At 37.8% G+C, this 26,464-nt stretch overlaps 2 protein-coding genes across 16 annotated transcripts in view; one reads left to right on the forward strand and one right to left on the reverse strand.

The window, feature by feature from the left end:
• Positions 1-16,809, reverse strand: part of LOC121372738 (LIM and senescent cell antigen-like-containing domain protein 1) — a 66,482-nt gene extending 49,673 nt beyond the window's left edge. For 2 of the 8 annotated variants that reach the window (XM_041499286.1, XM_041499284.1), the window contains exon 1: positions 16,710-16,809. In XM_041499286.1, the coding sequence (XP_041355220.1) occupies positions 16,710-16,720 (11 nt within the window). In that variant the 5' untranslated portion in view covers positions 16,721-16,809. Of the gene's footprint in view, positions 1-1,199; positions 1,259-1,409; positions 3,702-11,389; positions 11,702-16,709 lie in introns of those variants that run through there. The other 6 variants (XM_041499285.1, XM_041499283.1, XM_041499241.1 and 3 more) reach the window with 5 other exon arrangements.
• A 2,324-nt stretch (positions 16,810-19,133) lies between these two features.
• Positions 19,134-26,464, forward strand: part of LOC121372822 (sodium/hydrogen exchanger 9-like) — a 62,204-nt gene continuing 54,873 nt past the window's right edge. For all 8 annotated transcript variants that reach the window (XM_041499289.1, XM_041499287.1, XM_041499302.1 and 5 more), the window contains exons 1-4: positions 19,134-19,404; positions 20,665-20,882; positions 24,339-24,416; positions 24,885-24,961. In XM_041499289.1, the coding sequence (XP_041355223.1) occupies positions 19,218-19,404; positions 20,665-20,882; positions 24,339-24,416; positions 24,885-24,961 (560 nt within the window). In that variant the 5' untranslated portion in view covers positions 19,134-19,217. The remainder of the gene's footprint in view (positions 19,405-20,664; positions 20,883-24,338; positions 24,417-24,884; positions 24,962-26,464) is intronic.

Genomic DNA, 26,464 nt, shown 5'->3' on the forward strand with positions numbered 1-26,464 from the left:
CATTTGTACAAAACTATATGCAATATATATGCTTTTTGAGGTGTACATTATATTAGGTTGCACTGTAGAAACAACAGTTTCAGTGAGGTTGTCAGTTTATGTCAGAATACACCAGATCCTGGTTGTCATAAAGACACATAGCTGGACACTTTTTGAAAAATGTATGTTATCAGTATAGGTAGTACTAAACCAAATAACTTCCGGCTGGGTCAAAGTTCGAGGTGCACCCAACTTTTGATAGAGAAGTGAACACCACAAGTCCTGTGATTGGTTATAAATGTGAGTGTGTTGGTTGTAAAAAATAATAGTTTCATCTGGGTAAAAAAAATGTGCAATTTTATTTCATCTAGTACCAATGTGTCAAGTAGCCTTGTGCTTGAAACATGTATGGGGTACCTGTAAAAAAAAGTACTTGAATTTTGTGCGAAACTAGGGTAGTCATAGACGCTACCCGTTATCTCAGAAATGAGCAGCTTGACCCCCATTTTTTTCTGATTCACTTTAAGTGTAAGGGGTGGTAGTATTTATATCCGTGGCGTTTATGTTGGTTGATACATTGCAGGTAGGAGTTTTAGCCAAATATGTTACTATTGTCGTCTATGGGATTTGATTTGGTAGTATACACCCTCAAACGGAATCGGCAAAACAATTTGCTGCATCTATTTTTGAGTAATGCTAACATAAATTAATTTCTAGCAGTAATCTACAAGTGTTTCTGACATTACTAATAATAAACCTACCTGTATAAATTTCTGCAGATGTGGAATCATTACCCCAAATAAAATTTGTAGGGGGGAAACATCCAACAAAAACAATAGCGACTTAGCAGTTCTCAGACTATTGCTATGTCGCTATTTCTCCAGTGTAGCATTAGACTGGGTACGAGTTGGGGGAGATATTGTTACAACATAGCATTGGACTGGGTACGAGCTCGAACATACTGTTACTTAACTTCCCCAGTAAATGACGACTTTCATTGTTTCAGCGAAAAAATTAAAACGCAGGATTAATAAAACAAAAAACAACATTATATGGTATCCCGGTGGGATACTGGGTTCTTGAAGTCTGGTATCCAAAATTAAATTCTGGTATCCCCGGGATATCAGGATACCGTTAATCTCGTACACCGTTAAAGTGATTACCTTGTTACAGGCTCACCATGTCATGAGCATGTTTTATTAAAATATTAAAGTGATTACCTTTTAACAGCACCATCCTGACTGATAAAACTAAGGGCAGCCATGGCCTCATAAAGAGGGGTTCCAGACTCATCGTGAGTGTGTTTTATTAAAAGTATTAAAGTGATTACCTTTTAACAGCACCGTCCTGACTAAGAGCCGTCATGGCCTTGTCTAGAAGTATTCCAGACTCATCGTGAGTGTGTTTTATTAAAATATTAAAGTGATTACCTTTTAACAGCACCATCCTGACTGATAAAACTAAGGGCAGCCATGGCCTCATCAAGAGGGGTTCCAGGCTCATCTTGAGTGTGTGCAATTCTTCGCCTCTGGAACAGCGGACTCTCCGTAGTCTCGTCCAACCCCTGCAGTTTAAATCCTCTACCGGTATTCAGTCGCGAAGTCTTTGCCATTTTAAAACAAATATATTTTCCACAACTGACAACAAATGCACTAAAAGTTTGTTTTCAAAGCAGTATTTTTTGTTTTATCAAGTATTTTAGTTTAGTTTGTTGGTGAATGTATCCTTCTGCTGATGGCTGCAATGTACATTCACAAAAAGTACCAATTCAGGAAGCTGTGAATATAGATTCACTGAAATGATTGTTTCTTCTTCTTTTTTTCTGGTGCAACTGCCCGTTTGATTACCAGTATATGAACAATGTACGTTCACAAAACAGACCGATTCAGTGTATGGGTGGTATTACTATCACTCTGCATGCATCAGTACATGCACAATGTATCTATTCAAAGAATAGACTGATTCAGGATCTTCTGGATGTGAGTATGCCCCTTTTTGCTTAACACATACAATGTACTTTCACTGAACAGATTCGATTCAGTTTAATAGGTAATAAATCCTTTCTTGTCCTTGTCATACAACTGCCATTACAGTTAAATTCCCTGTAAGAACGAAATTCAAACTGAACTGCTTCCACCAGGCAGAACAGAAAGATGCACTATAAAGTTTAAATGACTATATTCTTGATCACTGATTTTTCTGCAACAGTATACATATACAAATGCATATAAATCTTCCTCAAGAATACAACTGTAGATACTTCAATTTAATATGAAAATGACAATACATGGCACAAATCTTTCAATATTCATATTCCTGACACCCGAATAATATCCAAAGTGATGCACAAAGGTAAAGGCTTTTCCACAAAAACTGTCTTGAATCTCACTTGAAAAGATAGTGTCTTCAAAAACATTTCTTGAATCAAACTTGAAAAGACAACCGTAGTAGCTTCTTTTATAACCTGTTTACGTTTTATGGCAGTGAAGGTGTGAATATTCAGACTCTATTTTCCTCTTGTCTTCACCCCGATAGAGCGTGGCTGTTTGTTGTCCCTTCCAGCTATAACCAGGCTGGGTGAAAGGTCTCTTAATAATAAACGGTCTTTGTCAGTGTTCAGACGATCAATCAATCATGCGCCGTGAATTTCTTACTCCACACACATGCTGCAATCAGTTCATATATGATAGTCCTTTTGGTTGTTTACAGTTCAAAACATGTCCTTGTTTTTTTAAAGGGCAGATACGAAAAGTGAAAATCTGCACGAATATTTAATGCAGGTTATTTTTACTTAAAACAGGTATCACAGTTCATATGATAGTCTCTTGTTTGTTTACAATTCAAAGCAGGTTCTCATTATAAATGTGAAATAAGAGAACTCAAAACCTACATGAACTTTAAAATGCAGTTCATTTTAGTTCACATAATAGTCCTTGTGGGTCTTTACAACTCAAAATGTGTCCTTGTTATAAAGATATGTCAAAACTAAAAACCCAGTCTTGAATAATGCAGTTGATATTAATTCACACATGTTCCATAATCAATTAACAGGACAGTCCTATCGTAATCGTTGTTGACAAATCAAGATGTCTCAAGATAAAAAACAGATAACAAATTCAAACCTGACTTTATTAAGTCACAGCTGAAATTTAATCCACATACGACAAGTAGTCCATGCTGTAATTCTTGTCGTCTTAAGCAACACAAGAACTGAAGATATGCAATACTTCTATTAATGCTGTTAAATTCTATTCCCCTTCATCTGTGATTAACTCAAACAGCTGTCCTCAAGTTATACATAATTGTCTTTGTCTTTTAAGCACACCACAAACTAAACATGTGCAATAACTTTATTACTGCACAGTTAAAATTTCATTCCACCTGTGCTGTTATTAATTCATACAATTGTCCTCAAGTTATTTACAACTGTCTTTGTCTTTTATGCACACCACAAACTAAATGTACAATAAACTTGTTACTGCACAGTTAAAATTTCATTCCACCTGTGTTATCACTAAGTCATACAGTTGTCCTGAAGTTCTTTACAATTCCAAACATGTCCTATACATAAGCAAGCGACATGAAACCGAGAACCTGCACCAACATTAACAATACCCTGTTGACTGTTATGGAACAGTTTACGTAAACCGACAGCACGTGTTGTCAGTGCGTTTTGTCTTTTCACCATGTGGTAGCATTTGACGTCCCAACACTGTCATACGATGTTCTTCTCGAGTGTCATCAACAATGAATTACTGACACGCGCCTTGTTCCAGTGGTTGGCCAGACCTTTAGACTGGAGCATTCCATTTTGCTAGCACACACACGCTTGAGTACACACACAGGTACAATAATAACCTGAGGACAAATGTATACGGCCCACCCTATTCAATGTGACCCACTTCTTATATTGCATAAACTATAATCCCGTAATGGCTTGTTGATTCTGCCACTGGTTTTAAATTATGCACTCTATGGTTATATATACATGTAATAAATTCTGAAAATGGTATTGGAAGCTATTTTAATATCACCTACACTGTACATGTACCTGTAAGAACAATTTTATCCTGCAACTATTTGGTGTCCAACACGTACCTATAATATTCAGACCTCACTCCTTAAAGGGAGCTATTAATCTGGCTCCCAATTAATCCCCCCCCCCCCCCTCCGAGGACATTTCAGAAGAGTAACTTTAGCTCCCCAAATTTTTATGAAAATAGTTCTACAAAAGGATTAAATATCAGTGCTCAATATGGTATTATCATGATTCCCATAATCTAAGCTAGGGGAGCAGTTACTCCTCAAACCACCCCCCCCCCCCCCCCCCCCCCCCCCCATGGACGAGATAATACACACCATGGCGAGATTTTTATATACCTGGTACAGGTACCAGTCATGGCGCACTAGCTGACTTTGTCATGCTGTTGGTAAATTAAATCACTAGTATTTTTGCCTCACTGCAAGTTTGGTAACATTTGCTCAGTGTTCCTGAATGGGTCCGACAATATACTGATATTTATTTGCAACAACATTTGTGTGAAAGGAAAGGAATATTTATTTCAAGACACAAATTTTTTAAATTACATATGGTCTCTCAACACTTTGTCAAAAGAAACAGGACGAGAACAAGCCTTCTGCTACCACATAGGCAACACCTACGAAAGAAAGCAGCAATGTGTCCTTTATATGAAACAGGACGAGAACAAGCCTTCTGCTACCACATAGGCAACACCTACGAAAGAAAGCAGCAATGTGTCCTTTATATGAAACAGGACGAGAACAAGCCTTCTGCTACCACATAGGCAACACCTACGAAAAAAAGCAGCAATGTGTCCTTTATATGAAACAGGACGAGAACAAGCCTTCTGCTACCACATAGGCAACACCTACGAAAGAAAGCAGCAATGTGTCCTTTATATGAACTTCCCAAAGACATGACATTACATACCATGGCTTTTGATGCAAGAGACATCTCAGAGTCATGGGCAACTGTTACGAGTGAAAGTATTCTATTGACAGAACTAAATCCCACACCTCAAGACTTATGAGAAGACAGATCACCACCTGGTATCACTGATGTTCATTATATCAAAGGATGTGGTATGTGCTGTCCTGTCTGTTGGATGATAAAAGATTGTTTTGCTACTAATAGGAAAATGCAGTGTTTCCCGTCTAAGACTATGAGTCTAACAGAATTTCCAAATGTTTGACATCCAATAGCCAATGATTAATAAATCAATATGCTCTAGTGGTGTCGTTGAACAAAAAAAACCCTTTAAACTTGTGAAAAGACAGATCACAATTTGGTCATGGGGGCAGGATGTAGCCCAGTGGTAAAGTGCTCTCTTGATGCACGGTTGGTCTAAGATTGATCCCCATCGGTGGGCCCGTTGGGCTATTTCTTGTTCCAACCAGTCCACCGTGACTGGTATATAAAGGCCATGGTGTGTGCTATCCTGTCTGTGGGATGGTGCATATAAAAGATCCCTTGCTACTGATGGAAAAATGAAGCAGGTTTCCTTTCTACGAATGTCAAAATGACCATATGTTTGACATCCAATAGCCAATGTGGTCCAGTGGTATTGTTAAACAAAAAAAACCCATTTAAACTTCTGAAAAAAACAGATCACCATTTGGTATCACTGATGGTCATACACATGCCAGCATTCTATGAACAACAAATAAAGTTTGTTTTGTTTAACGACACCACTGGAGCACATTGATTAATTAATCATCGGCTATTGGATGTCAAACATTTGGTAATTCTGACTCGTAGTCAACAGAGGAAACCCACAACATTTTTTCTAATGCAGCAAGGGATCTTTTATATGCACTTCCCACAGGCAGGATAGCACATACAGCTAATAAAAAAATCAATGTGCTCTAGCGGCGTCGTTAAATAAAACAAACTTTACTTTATACAGCTAATATACCAGTTGTAGTGCACTGGCTGGAACGAGAAATAGCCCAATGAGTCTGCCGACGGGGATCGATTCAAAATCGACCCCACATCAAGCGAGCGCTTTACCACTGGGTTACGCCCCGCCCATTCTATGAACAACAATCCATGTATCACTTTGACAGACACATCACCAACACAAAACAAACTCAAACACACATCCAACTGTTCTGGGATTACACACAAAATCAATAATTAAAATGAAATGCTTTAATTCAATAGCTTGAACGTTAACAACAAAACCACGCCTTGCTGAGCAGAGTGCAGACACTGTGAAATTACGCCTTTATAAATCAACACAATGTCAAACATTATCTGCATTGTAAACATTCTTTCCGTGAACTGGATTGAGGCAGGTGACGTGTTCCCCACCCAGCTATACAGAATTATACTTGTACGTTGTACCACAAGCACAAAATAAGTCAAATAAGAGTAACCATATACAGGTATGTATACCTATTGCATACATGTACACTGCACATGTCTTCATCTTTTCTTTTTGCTAACCAAGAGGACATGTAAGCACTACAAAGAGGGGGGGGGGGGGGGAAGGATTTCTGCTAGAGGGTAAAACGGATATGACGCCATATGCAAATATATAAAGAAAAAAGAAAGAAAGAATTTTTTTATTTAATGACGCACTCAACACATTTTATTTACGGTTATATGGCATCAGACATATGGTTAAGGACCACACAGATATTGAGAGAGGAAACCCGCTGTCGCCACTTCATGGGCTATTCTTTTCGATTAGCAGCAAGGGATCTCTTATATGCATCATCTCACAGACAGGGTAGTACATACCATGTCCTTTGGTATACCAGTCGTGGTGCACTGGCTGCAACGAGAAATAGCCCAATGGGCCCAACGATGGGGATCAATCGATTTAGTTCTGTCAGTAGAATCTTACTGGACATATAGTCTTAGAGAGCAAACCTGCTACATTTTTCTATTAGTAGCAAAGGATCTTTTATATACACCATAGACAGGATAGCACAAACCACGGTCTTTGATATACCAGTTGTGGTGCACTGGCTGGAAAGAAAAATAGCACAATGGGTCCACCAACGGGGATCGATCACAGACCGACGATGCATCAGGCGGGCACTTTACCATTGGACTACATCCTGCCCTTCAAAGTAAGCAGAGGATAAAACTTTCCTTAAATGAAAAGTAAAGTTTGTTTTATTTAACGACGCCACTAGAGCACACTGATTTTTTAGCTTATCATCGGCTAATGGACGTCAAGCGTATGGTCATTCTGACACTGTTTTTAGAGGAAACATAGGCTACTCTTTTACGACAGGCAGCAAGGGATCTTTTATTTGCCCTTCCCACAGGCAGGTTAGTTCCTTAAATTATGCCAGGCAAGCAATCACAAATGATATTCATTAAAAATATTAAATATTGCAAGGAGATCAATTTGCCACTGTCCTAAAACCTTCCAGGTGAGCGTGTAGGAGAATGGGAGTGAACACTCACCTTCTCTGGCGAAGACGGAGTAGTAATTTAGAAGAGACCAGCTGAATTTTTCCATTAACACCCAAGAATCTACATATATACACTTTGGAGTTCCCCATAGACAGGATAGCACATACCACAGCCTTTGATATACCAGTTGTGGGGCACTGCTTGAGATGGGAAAAAACATATCGAGTCCACCGAGGGGGTTTGATCCTATGACCCAAGCACCTCAAGCAAGCGCTTTACCATCTGAACTAAATTCCACCCCTGGCATCTGTGAGACAAATTATCAGGCATAATGTACATGAAACTTAAAAGGCCTTCGAGAAATGAAAATTAACTGGCAATGTACAAACAAAATGATCATTTTCGTAATTATCAGCTGCAGGGGGCTAGCTTGGGATTTTCAGGCGGTACGCACTTTTTTGGCAATGCAATAAAACGCTATTGGCATAGAACATACACGCATTTACATCATATATTTTAATTTTAAAATATATATATTTGTAATCTCAGGTGGTAGGCAGCTGAGTACCTGCATACATGTATATGGAAGCTAGGCTCCTGAAAGACCTACTTTATAAAATAGTTAGTTGAAAAGAAATACCAAATTTTGTGAGCATGGCAAACAGGCTGTTGACAATCATGAAGATACACAATTTTTTTTATGCACCTTTGCCTGTCTGGGGGCAACACATCCTGAAAAGGACAATGCCTGTTGTCAAGCTCTTTCTCCCTGGATATTGGTTTAAACGAACACACACACTAAACCTGGCCAGAGTAAGCCCATTTTACACTAAACGTACTACATTTGCATGGGCTAGAATTACCACAAAGATGCCTTCAATGTTAACAAGTTACACATGTTTACAAACTACATGTTCTCCCCTATCAAATTCAGTCTAACAATTCAATTGCCTCTGTATACAGAGCTGTCGGCAATAAAATAATCACTGTCAAACTGCAGACTGCATGTACATGTGGAGAAATATTTCATGATTTTGGCCAAGCAAATGACCTGTGGCCATACTATTTCTGTTGGAATATGTTATCAATAAACATAAAGCACAGAGCTACATTAAAAAGTAAAATACATGCCAGTATTATAAAATCGGATCATCAAGCCTTGAGGAGTTACTTCCCCTGATAGTAATATTTATACATGCATGTACTAATTTGTTGGAATCTCAAAGTTGCAAGTGCCATATATATTTCTTTTCACGGGTACTTATAACAAATAACTAGTACCAGGGTTTCTGACAGAGAGCAGAGTTTTATTTCTAAAATTTGACTTGACACCCATGGCTTTGACAATGGGAATTTTAATGTCGTTTTCCAAAAATTGGGAATTTCAGTTTCATTTCAAAAACCTCTTATTAAGCTAAGTTAGAATTAAAAAAGTAATGTATGTATATATCTGTGTGTGTGTGTGTATACATGTACTTATGTTTATTCAAATAAATACATCTATTGTGTATTACAAAATGTTATTGGGGAGGGAAGGTTTGTCAAGTGAATGAGAATTACCTGGTACATTGAGAATGGGAATTTTTTAATCCAAAATTGGGAATAAAAAAATTACAGGCTCTGTAGAATGGTGGGAAACGGTGCCCATTATCGGAGTCTACAAACATAGGTGACAAAACTCTGGAGGGTAAAATGGGTATGGCGTCATATTAAAAATTTTTTGGCTTTTGACAAAATTAATTACCGGGTACTCTTATCATTACTGTATGATTTTCTTAACCATAACCGTAAATGTAACCCGTTTTCTTTCTAGGGGAGGCCCCTCATACCACATGTTGACTGTTGTTGCATTCAATTCCATAGCACCATACTCAAAAATTTCTTTCTGACAGAAACACTACAAATGAACTGATCTTACATACATGTATATCCTTTGCAGAATTAAAAAAAGTTTGTTTGTTTTGTTTAACGACACCACTAGAGTACACTGATTTATTAATTATCGGTTATTGGATGTAAAACAATTGGTAATTTTCACATACATGTATAGTCTTAGAAATGAAACAAGCTACATTTTTTCATTACTTTTACATGCACACTCACAGACAGAATAGCACATACCAAAACCTTTAATATATCAGTTGTGGTGCACTGGCTGGAACGAAAAATAATCCAATAGCCCACCCACCCTATAGACCAACCGCGCATCAAGTGAGTGCTTTACCACTGGGCCACGTCCCATCCCAAATTCAGGACATGCCTGCATTAAGAATTCTCTAAAACAGTAGTAGTGGGTTGGCAAAAACATGGAACAAAAAGTCTGTTATCCATTATACAGTAACATAATCCCCCATTACCATATGATAATTACAGAAAAACTGTTTTAATGGGTTTTAAAGGCATACCGTCACGGATTTAAGGACCTTATTTTTCAAAAAATGGATAATAAATAAAAATTACATTAATTGTTGGAAACCAAATCTAGCTATCGCATCACCTTAACTGAACCATGATGTAGTGAAATCCATGTCAACCCTCTCGACAATTTTAGTTTTTGAATTATGGACCATTGCCATAATTCAATTATTTTTACAGAATATCATTAATAAATGGAATATGGTGGTTATGAAGATGGTTGAATAAAGAAAAAAGAAAGAAATGTTTTATTTAACGACGCACTCAACACATTTTATTTACGGACATATGGTTAAGGACCACACAGATTTTGAGAGGAAACCCGCTGTCGCCACTACATGGGCTACTCTTTCCGATTAGCAGCAAGGGATCTTTTATTTGCGCTTCCCACAGGCAGGATAGCACAAACCATGGCCTTTGTTGAACCAGTTATGGATCACTGGTAGGTGCAAGTGGTTTACACCTACCCACTGAGCCTTGCAGAGCACTCACTCAGGGTTTGGAGTCGGTATCTGAATTAAAAATCCCATGCCTCGACTGGGATCCGAACCCAGTACCTACCAGCCTGTAGACTGATGGCCTAACCACGACGCCACCGAGGCCGGTCATGGTTGAATAAAGTACATTTAGTGATGAATCAAAATATTTTTGTTCTGGTAATACTTTGTTAGACCATTAAATAGGTCAGTGGTCTGTGACAATATGCCTTTAATGATCACAGAGCAGGAACAGTGAAAAAAAAGTGTTCCCCATAAATTTAGAAATCCTGCTATTCCCAAAACAGAGTTTCTGCCAGAGGATATAAAGGGTAAAATTATATATCTAAAATCTTAAGAATTAATGGAGTTTTAATTTTTATTTTTTTTACATACATATAGATTATAGTAAGAGAACTGCTGTTTAAAATGTGTCAAGTATATGAATGTACAGTCATATTTCAAAAGGTTTCAGACCCATAACCACCTATCAGTGGCGTAGGAAGGTGCCAAAAAGTGTGGGGGTACAAACTTTTAATTTATACACTTTTACACTATTAAAAGCAAATATAAAGCAAAATATCTGAAAAGTGGCCACCTTGCCCCTCTCCCCATTTCTTATGCCAGTGCATGCTAGTAGGGACATTATGATCGGTTTTGTTTTTATAATGTAGCCTCAAATTATTTTCTAGTAGAAAGCCAGCAAACTATAACATTTTACTAATGAAAATTACAAACAGATCTAAGGTATTAAAATCTGGTTATTTTGACTATCAAAGATCACATCAACTGCTCTGGTGCAACATGCAATTCATGCCCCCATTTAGTTTATCCGAGTATATTTAATCTTTAACAGTTCGGTATATATTGTAAAACTAAATCTAAAATGGTTAAAAAGTGGTAAGTTTAATAAACTGTTTCATCATTTGTTAATTTTATATTTACATAACTTAAACTGGATTTTCAACCTTTAACAAATTAAGCATGTTGTGTCAGGAGGAAAAAAGCTGTTCTTTATGCTTCAAGAGTACATAAAATATTTACCTGAAATAACAGCTTGAATTTAAATAAAACTTTTAATAATGTAAATCTCAATGTTACATAAAATATTGACAGAGGTACCTACCCACCAAGCACGATTCCAGTTTCACTCGATGTGTCTGTGACATTTATTTTGCTTTCAACTTCGAGATCTGTTTCAATCTGTCCAACATCCATATTAATAGCTTTGCTCCCAATTCAGCACAATATGTCCAGCAAAAACAGCGGAATTACTGATGTAACACAATGGTAATGGTTCGGTCTTGATTACACCATTAACAAACATTACCATGTGCAACAAGGCTGCCAGCAATTTAACGTGATCAATGTTGTGCAGTTTTACCAGAGTAAAGTACTGTATGGAGGAGCTGAATGCAAGAGTCAGCAGTTAGAGCACCTGTATGAAAGTTAAAGTTAAAGCTTGTTTTGTTTAACGACACCACTCAAGCACACTGACTTATCACACATCGGCTACTGGATGTCAAACATATGGTAATTTTGACATATAGTCTTAGAGGAAACCTGGTACATTTTTCCATTAGTAGCAAGGGATATTTTATATATACACCATCACATATATAGGATAGCATATACCACAGCCTTTGATTATATACCAGTAGTGGGAGCACCTGTTTGAAATGCAATACAGTTATACATGTAGGACCAAGTTCTTGAGAAATGGATGTGTTGTGTTATTTTTGGTTCCAGCCAATGCTCTAACATGTTACAGCTATGTCAAAAGCTGTGGTATGTGCTATCATGCCTGTAGAAAAGATTGAACACAAAAACGATCCCTTACTGCTGATTGATAATAACTTAAATAGATGAGGTGTACATGCCAGCAATGAGCTTCCTTTCTCAACTAACCTCCGAGATAATTAAGCTTCAATTTTGGTTGATTAACACAACAAAACTCATATCATCATCTAACTTGCACTTTCTATTTCTCGCTCCAGCCAGTGTATAATGACTGCATGGTATATCAAAGGCTGTGGAATGTGCTATCCTGTCTATGGGATGGTGCATATAAAAGATCCCTTGCTGCTAATTGAAAAGAATAGTCCACGAAGTGGCGAGAGCTGCTTTCCTCCCTCAATATCTGTGTGGTCCTTAACCATATGTCTGATGCCATATAATCGTAAATAAAATGAGTTGAGTGTGTCGTTAAATAAAACATTTTCCTTCCTAACTTGCACTTTGAAAGATGATTCTTATATATCCACATTTACATGTAGTTCTTGAATTGTTGTTATCCACCAGCCTTAGATGAAATAATGTTTAATGACATCCCAACATGTTCACTAGGAAGGTAACAAATATACAAAATCCACAATACCATAGATATATAGATCTACATACATGTATATCTATCACCATGTAGTACCTAACCCTGTATACAAATAATACATACATACCACTGACCGAGTGATAAATACCACTTTCAACACAGGGCGATGAGCAACTTCCTGCCACCATGACCAAACAAGGTGAAAACTAACGAACAGTATTTCCTGTAGCTCAATTAATATTCATAGTCAATGTACTGGACTCGTAATGGTGGTATTCGTGGGGACAGTGACACCCTTTTAAACCAGACACCCACAGACCAAGTAAAAGAAAGGTAATTTCATGAGGTATCCGGTTCAGAAAGGTTCTATTCTAGAATGGCGTCTATAAAACAAAATAAATATGTTTTGGTAACTATATCCAAACAGTTCAAGTACGCACCCACTTTTCTCATACACACACACACCCCTTCATGTAAAGATGTGCTATGAGGTAGCATATAAAGAACAATGCAGGACTTATATGTAATAGTTACTTGAAGTAACTATTACATATAATTATTAAGTCCTGCAATGCAGGACTTATATATGTAATAGAAAGAAAGAAGGAAATGTTTTATTTAACGATGCACTCAACACATTTTATTTACGGTTATATGGCGTCAGACATATGGTTAAGGACCACACAGATTTTGAGAGGAAACCCGCTGTCACCACTACATGGGCTACTCTTTCCGATTAGCAGCAAGGGATCTTTTATTTGCACTTCCCACAGGCAGGATAGCACAAACCATGGCCTTTGTTGAACCAGTTATGGACCACTGGTCAGTGCAAGTGGTTTACACCTACCCATTGAGCCTTGCGGTGCACTCACTCAGGGTTTGGAGTCGGTATCTGGATTAAAAATCCCACGCCTCGACTGGGATCCGAACCCAGTACCTACCAGCCTGTAGACCGATGGCCTAACAACGACGCCGGTATATATATGTAATAGTTACTTGAAGTAACTATTACATATAATTATTAAGTCCTGCATTGTTCTTTATATGCTACCTCATAGTCAATGTACTGTACTCATAATGGTGGTATTCGTGGGGACACGATGATTTAGATGCATTTACGCTAAATACATTTATACAGTGACACCCTTTTAAACCAGACACCCACGGACCAAGTAAAAGAAAGGTAATTTCATGGGGTATCCAGTTCATAGAGGTTCTATTCTAGAATGGTGTCTATAAAACAAAATAAATATGTTTTGGTAACTATATCCAAACAGAGTTCAAATACACACCCACTTTTCTCATACACACACACCCTTTCATGCATAGATGTGCTATGAGGTAGCACATAAAGAACAATGCAGGAATTATATGTAACAGTTACTTCAAGTAACTATTACATACAAGTCCTGCATTGTTCTTTATATGCTACCTCATAGTCAATGTACTGAATTCATAATGGTGGTATTCGTGGGGACAAGATGATTTAGATGCATTTACGCTAAATACATTATACAGTGACACCCTTTTAAACCAGACACCCACGGACCAAGTAAAAGAAAGGTAATTTCATGGGGTATCCAGTTCAGAGAGGTTCTATTCTAGAATGGTGTCTATAAAACAAAATAAATATGTTTTGGTAACTATATCCAAACAGAGTTCAAATACGCACCCACTTTTCTCATACACACACACCCTTTCATGCATCTATGTACTATGAGGTAGCCTATAGAGTACAATGCAGGACTTATATGTAATAGTTACTTCTTAGTTATAAATTGTAATTAAGGAAAGGAAACAGGGCTGTACATTGCAGCACACTAGCATATAGTCGAGGTGATAAAAAAGTTTCCAAAAATACATATATATGCCCAAGATAATCAAACCCAAATTAAGTACGAACATGCTGACCTCAAAATATTCACCTTAAAATCACTGACATGTTAAGTTTAATTAGATTAAAATAACTTAAGATGATGCATTTCTTACAACTACAGCAGCTGTTAATGACAGTACTGAACTAAAACGACCTTCCTGCACTCAGAAAAGACAAAATTAAGTCTCTGCTGTGCCCAATTTTGTGAGATCTAAAGCCCTGGGATTTAAAAATATATATATAAAAAAACATAAAGAAAAAAAATAAGACACATGCAGACAGAGGGAGGGGAGAAGGCGAAAACTATATGACTATTTGATGTCTAACATATGGATATTATTATACCACCAGATGGGTCAACTGAGAATGAAAGAAAATCTTCTGTTGCTGCCAGATACAGAACTCAATGGTTGGAACCAAATTTTGTTTGGCCAGTTTTCATTTTTTTTTTTAAAGAAATATTATATATATATATATATATATAAAAAGAAAACAGGTTATATATATACTGTATATTTCATATACACATACATATATACCACACACAACAGACAAGAGAGCAGAGAGGAGAGAGGAGAGAGTTTTTTTGGGTATGGCGCTATGGAGAGAGGAGGAGAAGGACATTCAGAGAGAGGGAGAGATGAGAGGCGATGAGAGAGAGAAAGAAAAGAGAGTAAGAAGAGTTAGGGTCTAGAGAGTTGAGAACAGTAATGATAAGAATAATTAATTTTGTCAGAAGTTTAACTTAAAATAATAAAAAATCTGCCAAACATTTGGGTATGGCACCATACCCATTTTACCCTCTGGCAGAAACCCTGTAATGGCATGTATTCACCAAGTATGATGGAAATGTGTCAGGAAACCCAACAGCTGTTATCATGCAGGACAGGATGAGATCAGGTCTGATAACTAGTTCCAGCTCTGCATATAAATATCTTCAAATGTACTGTTATCTATTTCAACTACTGGCTGAAGCTCTTTGGCACTGAAGCAACAGGCTATAAAACTACATGTACATATAAATATTTCATCACCATGACCAGCTTCAGTGGTGTAGTGCTGAAGCTATCAAGCTTGAGGCTGGTAGGGTAATGAGTTCAATTCATGGTACTGGATCTTGTTTGATATGCTATTATTGTAGAATAAACTGACAAAGATTGTTATTTCAAGTGGTTCAATTTATTATGTAAACTTATAAACTTAAGCGACCATGATGTGAGTGCTGGGCAGAAGCTATGTCACAGGAACCTGTGATAGTAACTACCGTAATGTCTCTAGTAAGCTAGCCAACACTACAGATCTCACCCAGAGCAAGTTTTATAACCACTACACTAACTTATGATCTCGCTAAGCACTAACAACTAAGTCGACTAACCAAATTAACACACTGTCCTGGATAGACAGCCCAGATAACTGAGATGTGTGCCCAGGAAAGCATGCTTAAACCACAAATGGATGGAAGCACAAAAATAATTGTCAGACATCTCTTGCAATCCACACTTCACTAGTATTTTATAGAAAACTATTATGACCAATTCTATACTACAAACATGTAACTTTTCAGTCGACAGGCCCATGTGCAGGAAATGGTATGCGGGGGAGGGGGGTGTAGACTGTGTTGTCGGATCATGCTCTCCAGGAAAATATTTTTAAAAATTAACATTTTCTTAGCAAGGGGGTGGGCATACAGGTGGTTTGACCCCCACACCCTTGCTATATGCATGCACAAGTGATTGAGGCTGGTACGGGATATAAACAGAACAGAACACTTTACTCGCCAGACTCAAGGCTGATGCCTTAATTAACTACTACACCAAGAAATCAGTAGTTCCCCAAAAATATGTCAAACACCTTACACTAGTTATAAGGGAGGTAACACTATGTGGACTTGATGACTCAGTCACTCACTATTAAAAAACCAACACACAAACACCACAACCACAGTAACAGGTTTATTATTACAGAACTCGTTCATCCAACAAAATTAGTATTAAATGTAATAATTTAGTAATCTAACGTTTTAATCTTCATTCTGTAAACCTAAGCCGAAGTAATTTTTATCGTCTGCAAGTGCTAAGTTTCGCCGTACGCAGGCGCAGCCCAGTTACAAGTCGGTGCGGTGCGGGTTTAAGGGCCAGCTCAAAGTTATGATTTACAGACGATCATATGTTTAAACTGTTTACAGAAACAGTTAACATTTTTCTACATGAAATTACGCAAAGTAGTAAAATTAACACTTACCTGCCAGTCATATATGCTTTTGGAAAGCTAAGTTTTTCCGCCAAGCCTATAACAAATCAACGCGAAATTCCAACCATCAACATGGTGGAAAACCAACCCCACAGGTCATTTCCGGTTTACATATAAGGAAGTCCCTTACAGATAGCCTAATTATTCTTGCAAACGAATTCCATAAACCAAATGTTTAGTTAAACTTTTAGCTAAAATGTAATGTCGAATTATATACCAGATTAGGCTCGTAGACCATTTGTATAAAAACATCACTCCATTTTTTTTCTTCAGTTGGTCAGGTCAGGTCATAGGGCTTTACGTGCACATTCAGAGCAAGCTGTTGTAGCGCACGCCTGTCCTGGGCACAAGAGCCGGCCTCGGCCGGCTTTTCTGTCCAGGACCATTCTTCAGCTTCTTTCCTTTTTGGGGAAGAGGGAGGGGAGGCTGGGGTGGTGACAGCATGCAGTATGAGGTGGGGTGAAGATGAAACACCACTACGGTATTTTATTAATCGTACTCTTTTTTCTTAGGGGCGGGACGTAGCCCAGTGGTAAAGTGCTCGCTCGATGCGCGGGCGGTCTGGGATCGATCCCCGTCGGTGGGCCCATTGGGCTATTTCTCGTTTCAGCCAGTGCACCACTACTGGTATATCAAAGGCCGTGGTATGTACTACCCTGTTTGTGGGATGGTGCATATAAAAGATCCCTTGCTGCTAATCGAAAAGAATAGCCCATGATATGAATTGGCGACAGCGGGTTTCCTCTCTCAATATCTGTGTGGTCCTTAACCATATGTCTGACGCCATATAACCGTAAATAAAATGTGTTGAGTCCGTCGTTAAATAAAACATTTCTTTCTTTCTCTTTTTTCTTTTCCTTTTTTAGCACCTTCCTCTTTTTAAATTTTATTATTATTATTATTATTATTATTATTATTATTTATTGATTTATTTATGCTTTTAAATCAACGTCTATTTCATGTATACTTTGGAATACCATTTATAAAATGGTACAGTAACCGCTCATTCTGCCCACTGATAGGTATAAGATAAGATCGAGATAGTTCATCAAAATTAACCTCGAATGCATCATGATGAACTAAGATGAGAGAAGGAAATGTTTTATTTAACGACGCACTCAACACATTTTATTTACTTTATATTATTTATATAGCGTCGGAAATATGGTTAAGGACCACACAGATATTGAGGGAGGAAACCCGCTGTCGCCACTTCATGAGCTACTCTTTTCGATTAGCAGCAAGGGATCTTTTATATGCACCATCCCATAGACAGGATAGCACATACCACGGTCTTTGATGTACCAGTCGTGGTGCACTGACTGGAGCGAGAAATAGCCCAATGGGCCCACCGACGGGGATTGATAAAACAAAAAAAAGAAAACAACAACATATAACGCCCAGCGCAGCACCCCACCTCAACCCCGTTCCCCAGTCCCTCCGGTGTCACTACAAAAAACCTCAGGCAAAATACAGGTAGCGTGTTTAGGAAACCGGGCGTTCGCGTACAATTTGATTGGTACAATCGTCTTATATCATTTTCACGTTATGCGCAAAAAACAGTCTTATAGACATGGGCGTATGGGGACTCTTTGATTTAGGGGAGCTGGAGGGGTCGATTTGCCCGAAATTTTACCCAGATAAAAACTGCTCGAATTTTCCCCACTGTTTTACGCCCATGCTTATGATCAATATTCGGCCGAATAGTCAATTCTTTTTTATTTTTGGCTTGTAACCTTTTTATTTTTTTTCTTTAATCTATTAACTTTTTTACTAATTGCTATTTTCAAAATTCTGCCCATTTACCCCCCCCCCCCCCCCCCCCCCCCCCCCCCCCCCCCCCCCCCCCCCCCCCCCCCCCCCCCCCCCCCCCCCCCCCCCCCACCCCGCCCCCCCCCCCCCCCCCCCCCCCCCCCCCCCCCCCCCCCCCCCCCCCCCCCCCCCCCCCCCCCCGCCCCCCCCCCCCCCCCCCCCCCCCCCCCCCTCCCCCCCCCCCCCCCCCCCCCCCCTCCCCCCCCCTCCCCCTCCCCCCCCCTCCCCCCCCCCCCCCCCCCCCCCCCCCCCCCCCCCCCCCCCCACCCCCCCCCCCCCCCCCCCCCCTCCCCCCCCCCGCCCCCCCCCCCCCCCTCATCCCGAGTCAGGCCACCGATCTTATCGGAGGTCGGACTCGGGATGGGCGTGTTCGAAACCCTAGTGGTATATGGGCACGTTAAACTAGTTATCATCATCACCATGCTTATGGAGTGAGCGCGATCGCTCGCATTCGGAAATTCTCGTATGTTTTCGCAAAAAAAAGGTTCCGGAAATGGCCGAGGAGTTTCTGCGGTTAAAAAAAAAAAATTGTCGTCGAAGAAATCATCCAAGTTTATCGAGACTCTGCATTTTTAGAGTGCGCTGCGCACTGCGGAAGTTAATTAGTGGGAGTTCACTATCGTCTTCATGTGTTGTTTACTCGTCTGCTGATAAGTTATCAATCCGTCTAGCGGTTTGTCATTCGCAATGGCAATCCGACCGCCTGATTTAGTTCCAGCAGACAAGGAAGAATTCGTCAACAAACAACACCAGACTGACAGTATTACAATTCTTATGCTATTGGGCTTGTTACTTTTGACAATCTTGACAGTCTGGCTTTTTAAGTACAAACGTTTCCGATTTGTCCACGAAACTGGCTTGTCTATGGTTTATGGTGAGTTCTCGGTTTTGAAAAATCACAAAATAGTATTTGAAGAGTTCAGTAAAAAAAATCTTTTATAGAATTCAGTGTTGATATGTTATAAATAATAAATGACACTGGTCACATGACCATTATGATTATATGACATTGACCGCATATTATGCTGGTTATTCATTACTGGTGCCACAGTGGCCAATGATATTTTTCTATTATTAGACTCATTAAAAAAAATGTCTTGTTTATGGTCAATTGTTTTATGTGTATTTGACCAGATTTCTAAGATTTCTAGGGTGGGATATATCCCAATAGTAAGGATTGATCTGTCGGTGGGCCGATTGGGCTATTTCTCATTCCAGCCAGTGCACCATAACTGGTATATGTGCTATCCTGTCTGGGATGGTGCATATAAAATATCCCTTGCTACTAATGGAAAATGCAGCAGATTTCATCTCTATAAGACTACAAGAACAAAATTACCAAATGTTTGACATCCTATAGCCAATTATTAATGAACGAGTGTGCTCTAGTGGTGGTGTTAAACAAAACAAGCTAACATTTTCTAAGATTTTTTTTATTCAACAGTCCCTTTACATAAATAAAGATAAAAATATGGCTTGTGCAGATTAGAGGCGTTGCCATGACATGACGTTAAAGTCTGGACTTTATTAAAGTCTAGACCTTAACATTTATAAGCACGGAGCTGGTCATTCTAATTAATGAATTAATCTTATTTAATATCAAATTAAGTGACATTTTCATTAAGGTGATTTTAGCACTAAGTTTGCTTAGTATATTCGTAATATTTGTATTATAGCTAGTACACTACATGTACATACAGTTAAGGTTTTCTTTATTGTCTTTATTTCCTTGTTAAGTGCTAAAACTGTCTCAGAGCTCGACCTTAGCAGTAGCCCAAGGTGTTTTCACTACTGATTTTTATTGCTCTGGCTACTAGATGTCTAAACCCAGTAATCCACTGAGCAACTAGATTTTTTTTTTCACATCCAGTTACTCCGCAATCAACAAGATGCTTAAACTCCTAAACCCTCCACCTAAAACAACATGTTTAAATAAAAATAAATGATTTTGCTTTTTTATCTTTTGTAATTTGTAAAATTTGGGCTACCAGTTTTTACTGGGAGCTAACAGGTTTTATAACTGTACACAAAAAGTTACGGTCAAGGCCTTAATTTGTCTTAAATATAGATTTATATAATTATGCACATAAGTAATTCAGAGGCTGTGCTTGATTTTTATTTGTTTTTTGTACAGGTCTTATTATTGGAGCCATAATCAGGTACACTAATGTATCGACGAAGGAAGTTGCACATGCAATGATTGTGAATGAAACATTTTATGCAGTGAATCCTCCTGAACATCTATATGTGTCTTTAGCAAAGCATGTGAATTCCACCGAGAATGTGACTATCAAGTATGATGTCATGGGAACAGTGTCCAAGCCACAGGAAGATGGTGCCCTGGAGGAAACTGTAAGCATAGCTTAGGGGCCGTACGATAATTACACAGTTCTAAATCTGGCCATGTTTGTTACCGTCCCACCAGGTTTATAATGCTAAATATACCTCTCTCTACTTCTGGCATTGTTATTAATTAGGGGCGGGACATAGCCCAGTGGTACAGCACTCGCTCGATGCTCGGTCGGTGTGGGATTGTTCCCTGTCGGTGGACCCATTGGGCTACTTCTCACTCCAGCTAGTGCACCTCAACTAGTATATCAAAGGCCCATGGTATGTACTACCCTGTCTGTGGGATGATGTATATGAAAGATCCTTTGCTGCTAATTGAAAAGAGTAGCCCATGAAGTGGCGACAGCGGGTTTCCTTTCTCAATATCTGTGTGGTCCATAACCATATGTCTGACACTATATAACAGTAAATAAAATGTGTTGAGTGCATCATTAAATAAAACATTTCTTTCTTTTTTTCTCTCAATATCTGTGTGGTCCTTAACCATATGTCTGATGCCATGTAACCATAAATAAAATGTGTTGAGTGCATCGTTAGATAAAACATTTCTTTCTTTTTCTTTTTGGTTATTAATTAATGTTAAGAGGGCTCTGGAACTACCTGTTGTCTTCTATTACTGGAAATCATTTGTTAGTGCTGTGTCAGAATTACCAATCTTTGACATCCAATAGCCGATGATTAATTAAAAAATGTGTTCTAGTGGTGGTGTTAACCCCCCCCCCCCCCCCCCCCCCCAAATGTTTTGTGAGTACTGTGGGTCAGACCAGGTTTATCTGTGGCAGAGGATGAAGATTGCATACCTTAACATGCATTGCATTGTTTAACGTGCATTGCATAATCTGTCCCGGGACAAGCCCCTGGCTATCCAGAGACAGGCCCCGGGACGGACATGCTCGAAACTCTAGTGGTATATGAGCATGTAAAAATTATTCGCACACTCGCATTGCATAGTTTAGCATGCATTGCAGGAAAAGATTCAGAGATTGCTAGTATGCTACGACATTTTGTAACATTAACTAAATACTATAGCTGCTAATAAATTTTCAAATGTTGCTGCATTGTATGTATATACAGCCTGTCTTCCACAGAACACCTAGCTGACCCAGATATATCTCCCCAAAAGAAATAATTGCATTATATACACCTAAAACTTATTCAACACCACCTGAATTGTATTGCAGTCAAAAAGGTGTATAGAAGTAGTTGTCCATACTGGCAGAGTTTAAACCTGATATTGAGAGTTTTACATATGTGTATCTGCTGGGTGAATAAATTACTTAGTTAATTTCCATACATTTTCATGTATATTTATGGTTTCTGTCTTTTTTTCTCTAGAGTACCGTACATTAAATTATAAATATTGATGAAACAACAGCGTCATTTAATGTCAGTCTTTTTTTAATATCCTCTGTGTACACAGAACATTAATTTCAGTTGTTTTATTTGTATCCACGAAATGTTCACAATTACTTGCAAAGTACAAGCAACATGGTCAAAATTATGTGGTGCGTAATTAATTTCCAGGTGTATATATCAAGTAGCATTGGATTTTTGGGAAACACTTTGAAGTTTAGACATGTGCACCCACTGCACCTTTCCATGGATCTTTACCTATTCATGTATTTGTTCACATCTTGTCCTCAATGATCCATCCTGCTACATATACATACATGTATATGTATATGTGTATGCATATATGTATATGTATATAGTGATTTCCCTAGAAATTAGGCAAGGCATGGTAGATAAACACTTTTGAGCCATTTTCACTATTTTCTGGGCACTTGTTTTTCATTAAAAATACAGTTTAAAAAAAATTAAAATACTAGTAAACATTAATGTAATTTATGTACTTGTTTTAATAAATGAATGTCAAAAGATATAAAAGGCATATTTTATTCATTAATAATACCTTTTTGGGTGTTTTATAAAGGCAATTTTAGAATTAATTACTGAAAAAGGCTTGTTTAATCTCAGGGCAGCATGGCGCTGATTGAGGCAAGATGGTGCTAGACTGTTGAGGCATGGTGCTGCACCATGCTAAAACAAGCTAGGGAAAACACTATGTATATGCATATGTACACAGGAATTGAAAATAAGTCTGAAAAGACAGGGCTTTTGACTGCACCAAAGCTGAGGCAATAAAGAGTGTGGCCTAAATACATGTAAGTTTGCCCAAAATAAGCAAGCTCCAATTAAGTACAAGTTTGTAAACATTCTAACATGAAAACTTCACCTCATAATCAATGTAAGGTTAAAGGCATACTTTCATGGATTTAAGGACCTTATTTCGCTAAAAATGGATAACAAATAAAAATTACATTAATTGTTGGAAACCAAATCTACAATGTAGCTATCGCATCACCTTAACTGAAACATGATGGAGTGAAATCCATGTCATCCCTCTCGGCAATTTTAGTTTTTGAATTATGGACCATTGCCATAATTCAATTATTTTTACAAAATGTCGTTAATAAATGGAGTATAGTAGTTATGAAGATGGTTGAATAAAGTACATTTAGGGACAAATCAAATTATTGTTGTTCAGATAATACTTTGTTAAACCATTAAATAGATCAATGGTCTGTGGCAATATGCCTTTAAGCTGTGATTAGATTAATATTACTTGAAATGCATTTTGAATATGTGCAACTCTATTGCCAGCTGTTTTTAATATTACTGCACTAAAAAGACCTTGGTGTGCTCAAAACAAATAAATGCCTTGTTGTGCCCAAATTGGTTTGATCTAAAGCCCAGGGCCCATGTAAACCAAGTAATGTTAGCGCTATGATATCGTAAAACAATCATATGTTATGACTTCACTATGGCATGTTCTATAGCGACGTCATAGCCTACAATGGTTTTATAATTTCATAGCACTAAAATTGCTAAAAAAAAATATGGGCCCTGGAATATACACACACCATGTATGTATACTTGAGACATAGAGGTTATTACCAGAGTGTTTTTCGTTATCGTCAATATCATGTATTAGGAATAAAAATTGTATTATGCGAGTCTCCGGCGAGCATAATACATTATTTTTATTCCTAATATATGATATTGACGATACTGAAATACACGAGGCTAACAATCATGGAGTGTCACCCAAGTACGTTTGCTTAAATGTCAATAGACCTAGTGCCGAGACTTCGACTAATTTACATCTAATTTACAAAGTTATCAAATTCTTAAAGTATGTGATCTGAAAAATATCACATACTTTGATTGCACTGAAAATGTAAGATATATGATAAATAAACAATATGCACTGTTTGAACTAAAGCACTTTGTCTCATATTTTATTTGACTTTCAATTAACCCACTTTTACATGCAGGGTCTATGAGCTGAAATATATGGTTACTAGAAACATGTACATATATTATTTATGCACTGGCACTGTGACTTATGAATCTGCAAACATGTTTAAACTTAATTCTTAATATTATTTTTTCCAGGTAACCTTTGACCCCGAGTTGTTTTTTAATGTTCTACTGCCACTGATTATATTTGAAGCTGGATATAGCATGAAAAGGGTAAGATTTCTTAGGAATTTATAGATTACATAAGGATCACATTCGTTTTCTGTTACAGCGTGAAAAGGGTGAGATTTCTTAGGAATTTATAGATTATGTAAGGATTGCATTCACTTTCTATTGATATAGCATGAAAAGGGTGAGATTTCTTAGGAATTTATAGATTATGCGAGTATTATACTCAGTTTCTGTTGAAAATTTAATTAAGATTGTTAACCCTAACCCTGTAAATGTTTTTCAACAGAACTATAACAGTTTCCTTTAATTAAAAGCACACACATATAGTTTAAGCTGGACATCTTAATAGCAATTTGGCGAATTGGGTCAGAAAATCTGTTACCAAATGTTAGTGTCAATAAGTGAAATGACCATATTAAACAAAAAAACCCATTCTTTAAAGAAAGTCATACGTAAAAGTGGGATATTTTGTATGTTGTTTTCTCTATGAAATGTATTTTATATTTTCAGCGACATTTCTTCAAGAATCTTGGTGCCATAATAATGTATGCTTTTATAGGAACAACTGTTTCATGTCTAGTTGTAGGGTGAGTATTAAACATGGTATATATATATATTTTTTTTGTTTCCTCCATTTTTTAACACATTAATTTTTATTACCATAGGATGACATCCATGAAATTGAATTTATGTTGTTTAATAGCATGGAAATAAATTATTGTCTTCATCATCATCACCAAGACTGGTATCTCAAAGGTCATGGTATGTGGTATCCTGTCTATGGGATGCTGCATATAAAAGATCCCATGCTACTATTGGAAAAATGTAGCGGGTTTCCTCTCTAAGACTGTCAGAATTACCAAATGTTTAACATCCAATAGCTGATGATTAATAAATCATTGTGCTCTAGTGGTGTCGTTAAACAAAACAAACTTTTCATCACCACCAAAGCTCACATTTGACGGAGCTGGCAGCAAATGCAGCTCAAGATGCTCAATTTACTTTCTGATAAGAAGTTTCACAAGAAGATTTTGCTTTTGAGTTTACTCTTGACAGTGTTCCAGATATATTCAGAATTCCCTATTTTCAGGAATGATGATATGAATCAAAGGCTGTGGTATTTACTGTCCTGCTTATGGGAAAGCACATATAAAAAAGATCCCTTTCCGTTTTATTAATAAGAGCCGGTATGGATTGACACCAGCACCCATGACAGGCGTGTGCTACAACAGCTTGCTCTGAATGTGCACATTAAGTCCTATGACCTGACATGACCGTATTAATAAGAATAGATAAATGTGATATCAGCAGGTTTTCAAATGTAGAAATAACCACGTTACCATTTAAAGGCATATTGTCACAGACAACTGACCTATTTAATGGACAAACAAAGTATTACCTGAACCAAAATAATTTGATTTGTCACTAAATGTACTTTCTTCAACCATCTTCATAACCACCATACTCCATTTATGAATGATATTTTGTAAAAAATAATTGAATTATGGCAGTGGTCCATAATTAAAAAACTAAAATTGCCGAGAGCATTCACATGGATTTCACTCCATCATGGTTCAGTTAAGGTGATGCAATAGCTAGATTTTGTTTCCAACAATTAATGTAATTTTTATTTATTATCCATTTTTAGAGAAATAAGGTCCTTAAATCTGTGACCGTATGCCTTTAAGAGGAGCTACCACTCTCGTTCCCCATCACTTCTCTGAGTCTAGTTTAAGGATACTAATTTTTATCTTCCTTTAGCATGTGGACTTTGAATGTATCAGTATGGTAATTAATACATGTATGTTAAATGGCTCCTCATAAGATAAATTAGAAGAGAAATTAATTACTACCCTTCAATGTTATTCACGTTCAGGGCCCCGTTCCACAAAGCGATCTTAGCCCTAAGATCACCTTTAGTGCATAGCTACTTTATGCACTAAGGTGATCTTAGTGCTACAATCGCTTCATGGAACGGGGCCCAGGTCTACAAATAGCTGAGATGTCCTTTGAAACATCATCTAAGAATCCCCATTGGTGGGCCCATTGGGCTATTTCTCGTTCTAGCCAGTGCACCATGACTGGTATAT

This window comes from Gigantopelta aegis, chromosome 1 (genome assembly GCF_016097555.1).
Source record: "Gigantopelta aegis isolate Gae_Host chromosome 1, Gae_host_genome, whole genome shotgun sequence".
NCBI classification, from domain to species: domain Eukaryota; kingdom Metazoa; phylum Mollusca; class Gastropoda; order Neomphalida; family Peltospiridae; genus Gigantopelta; species Gigantopelta aegis.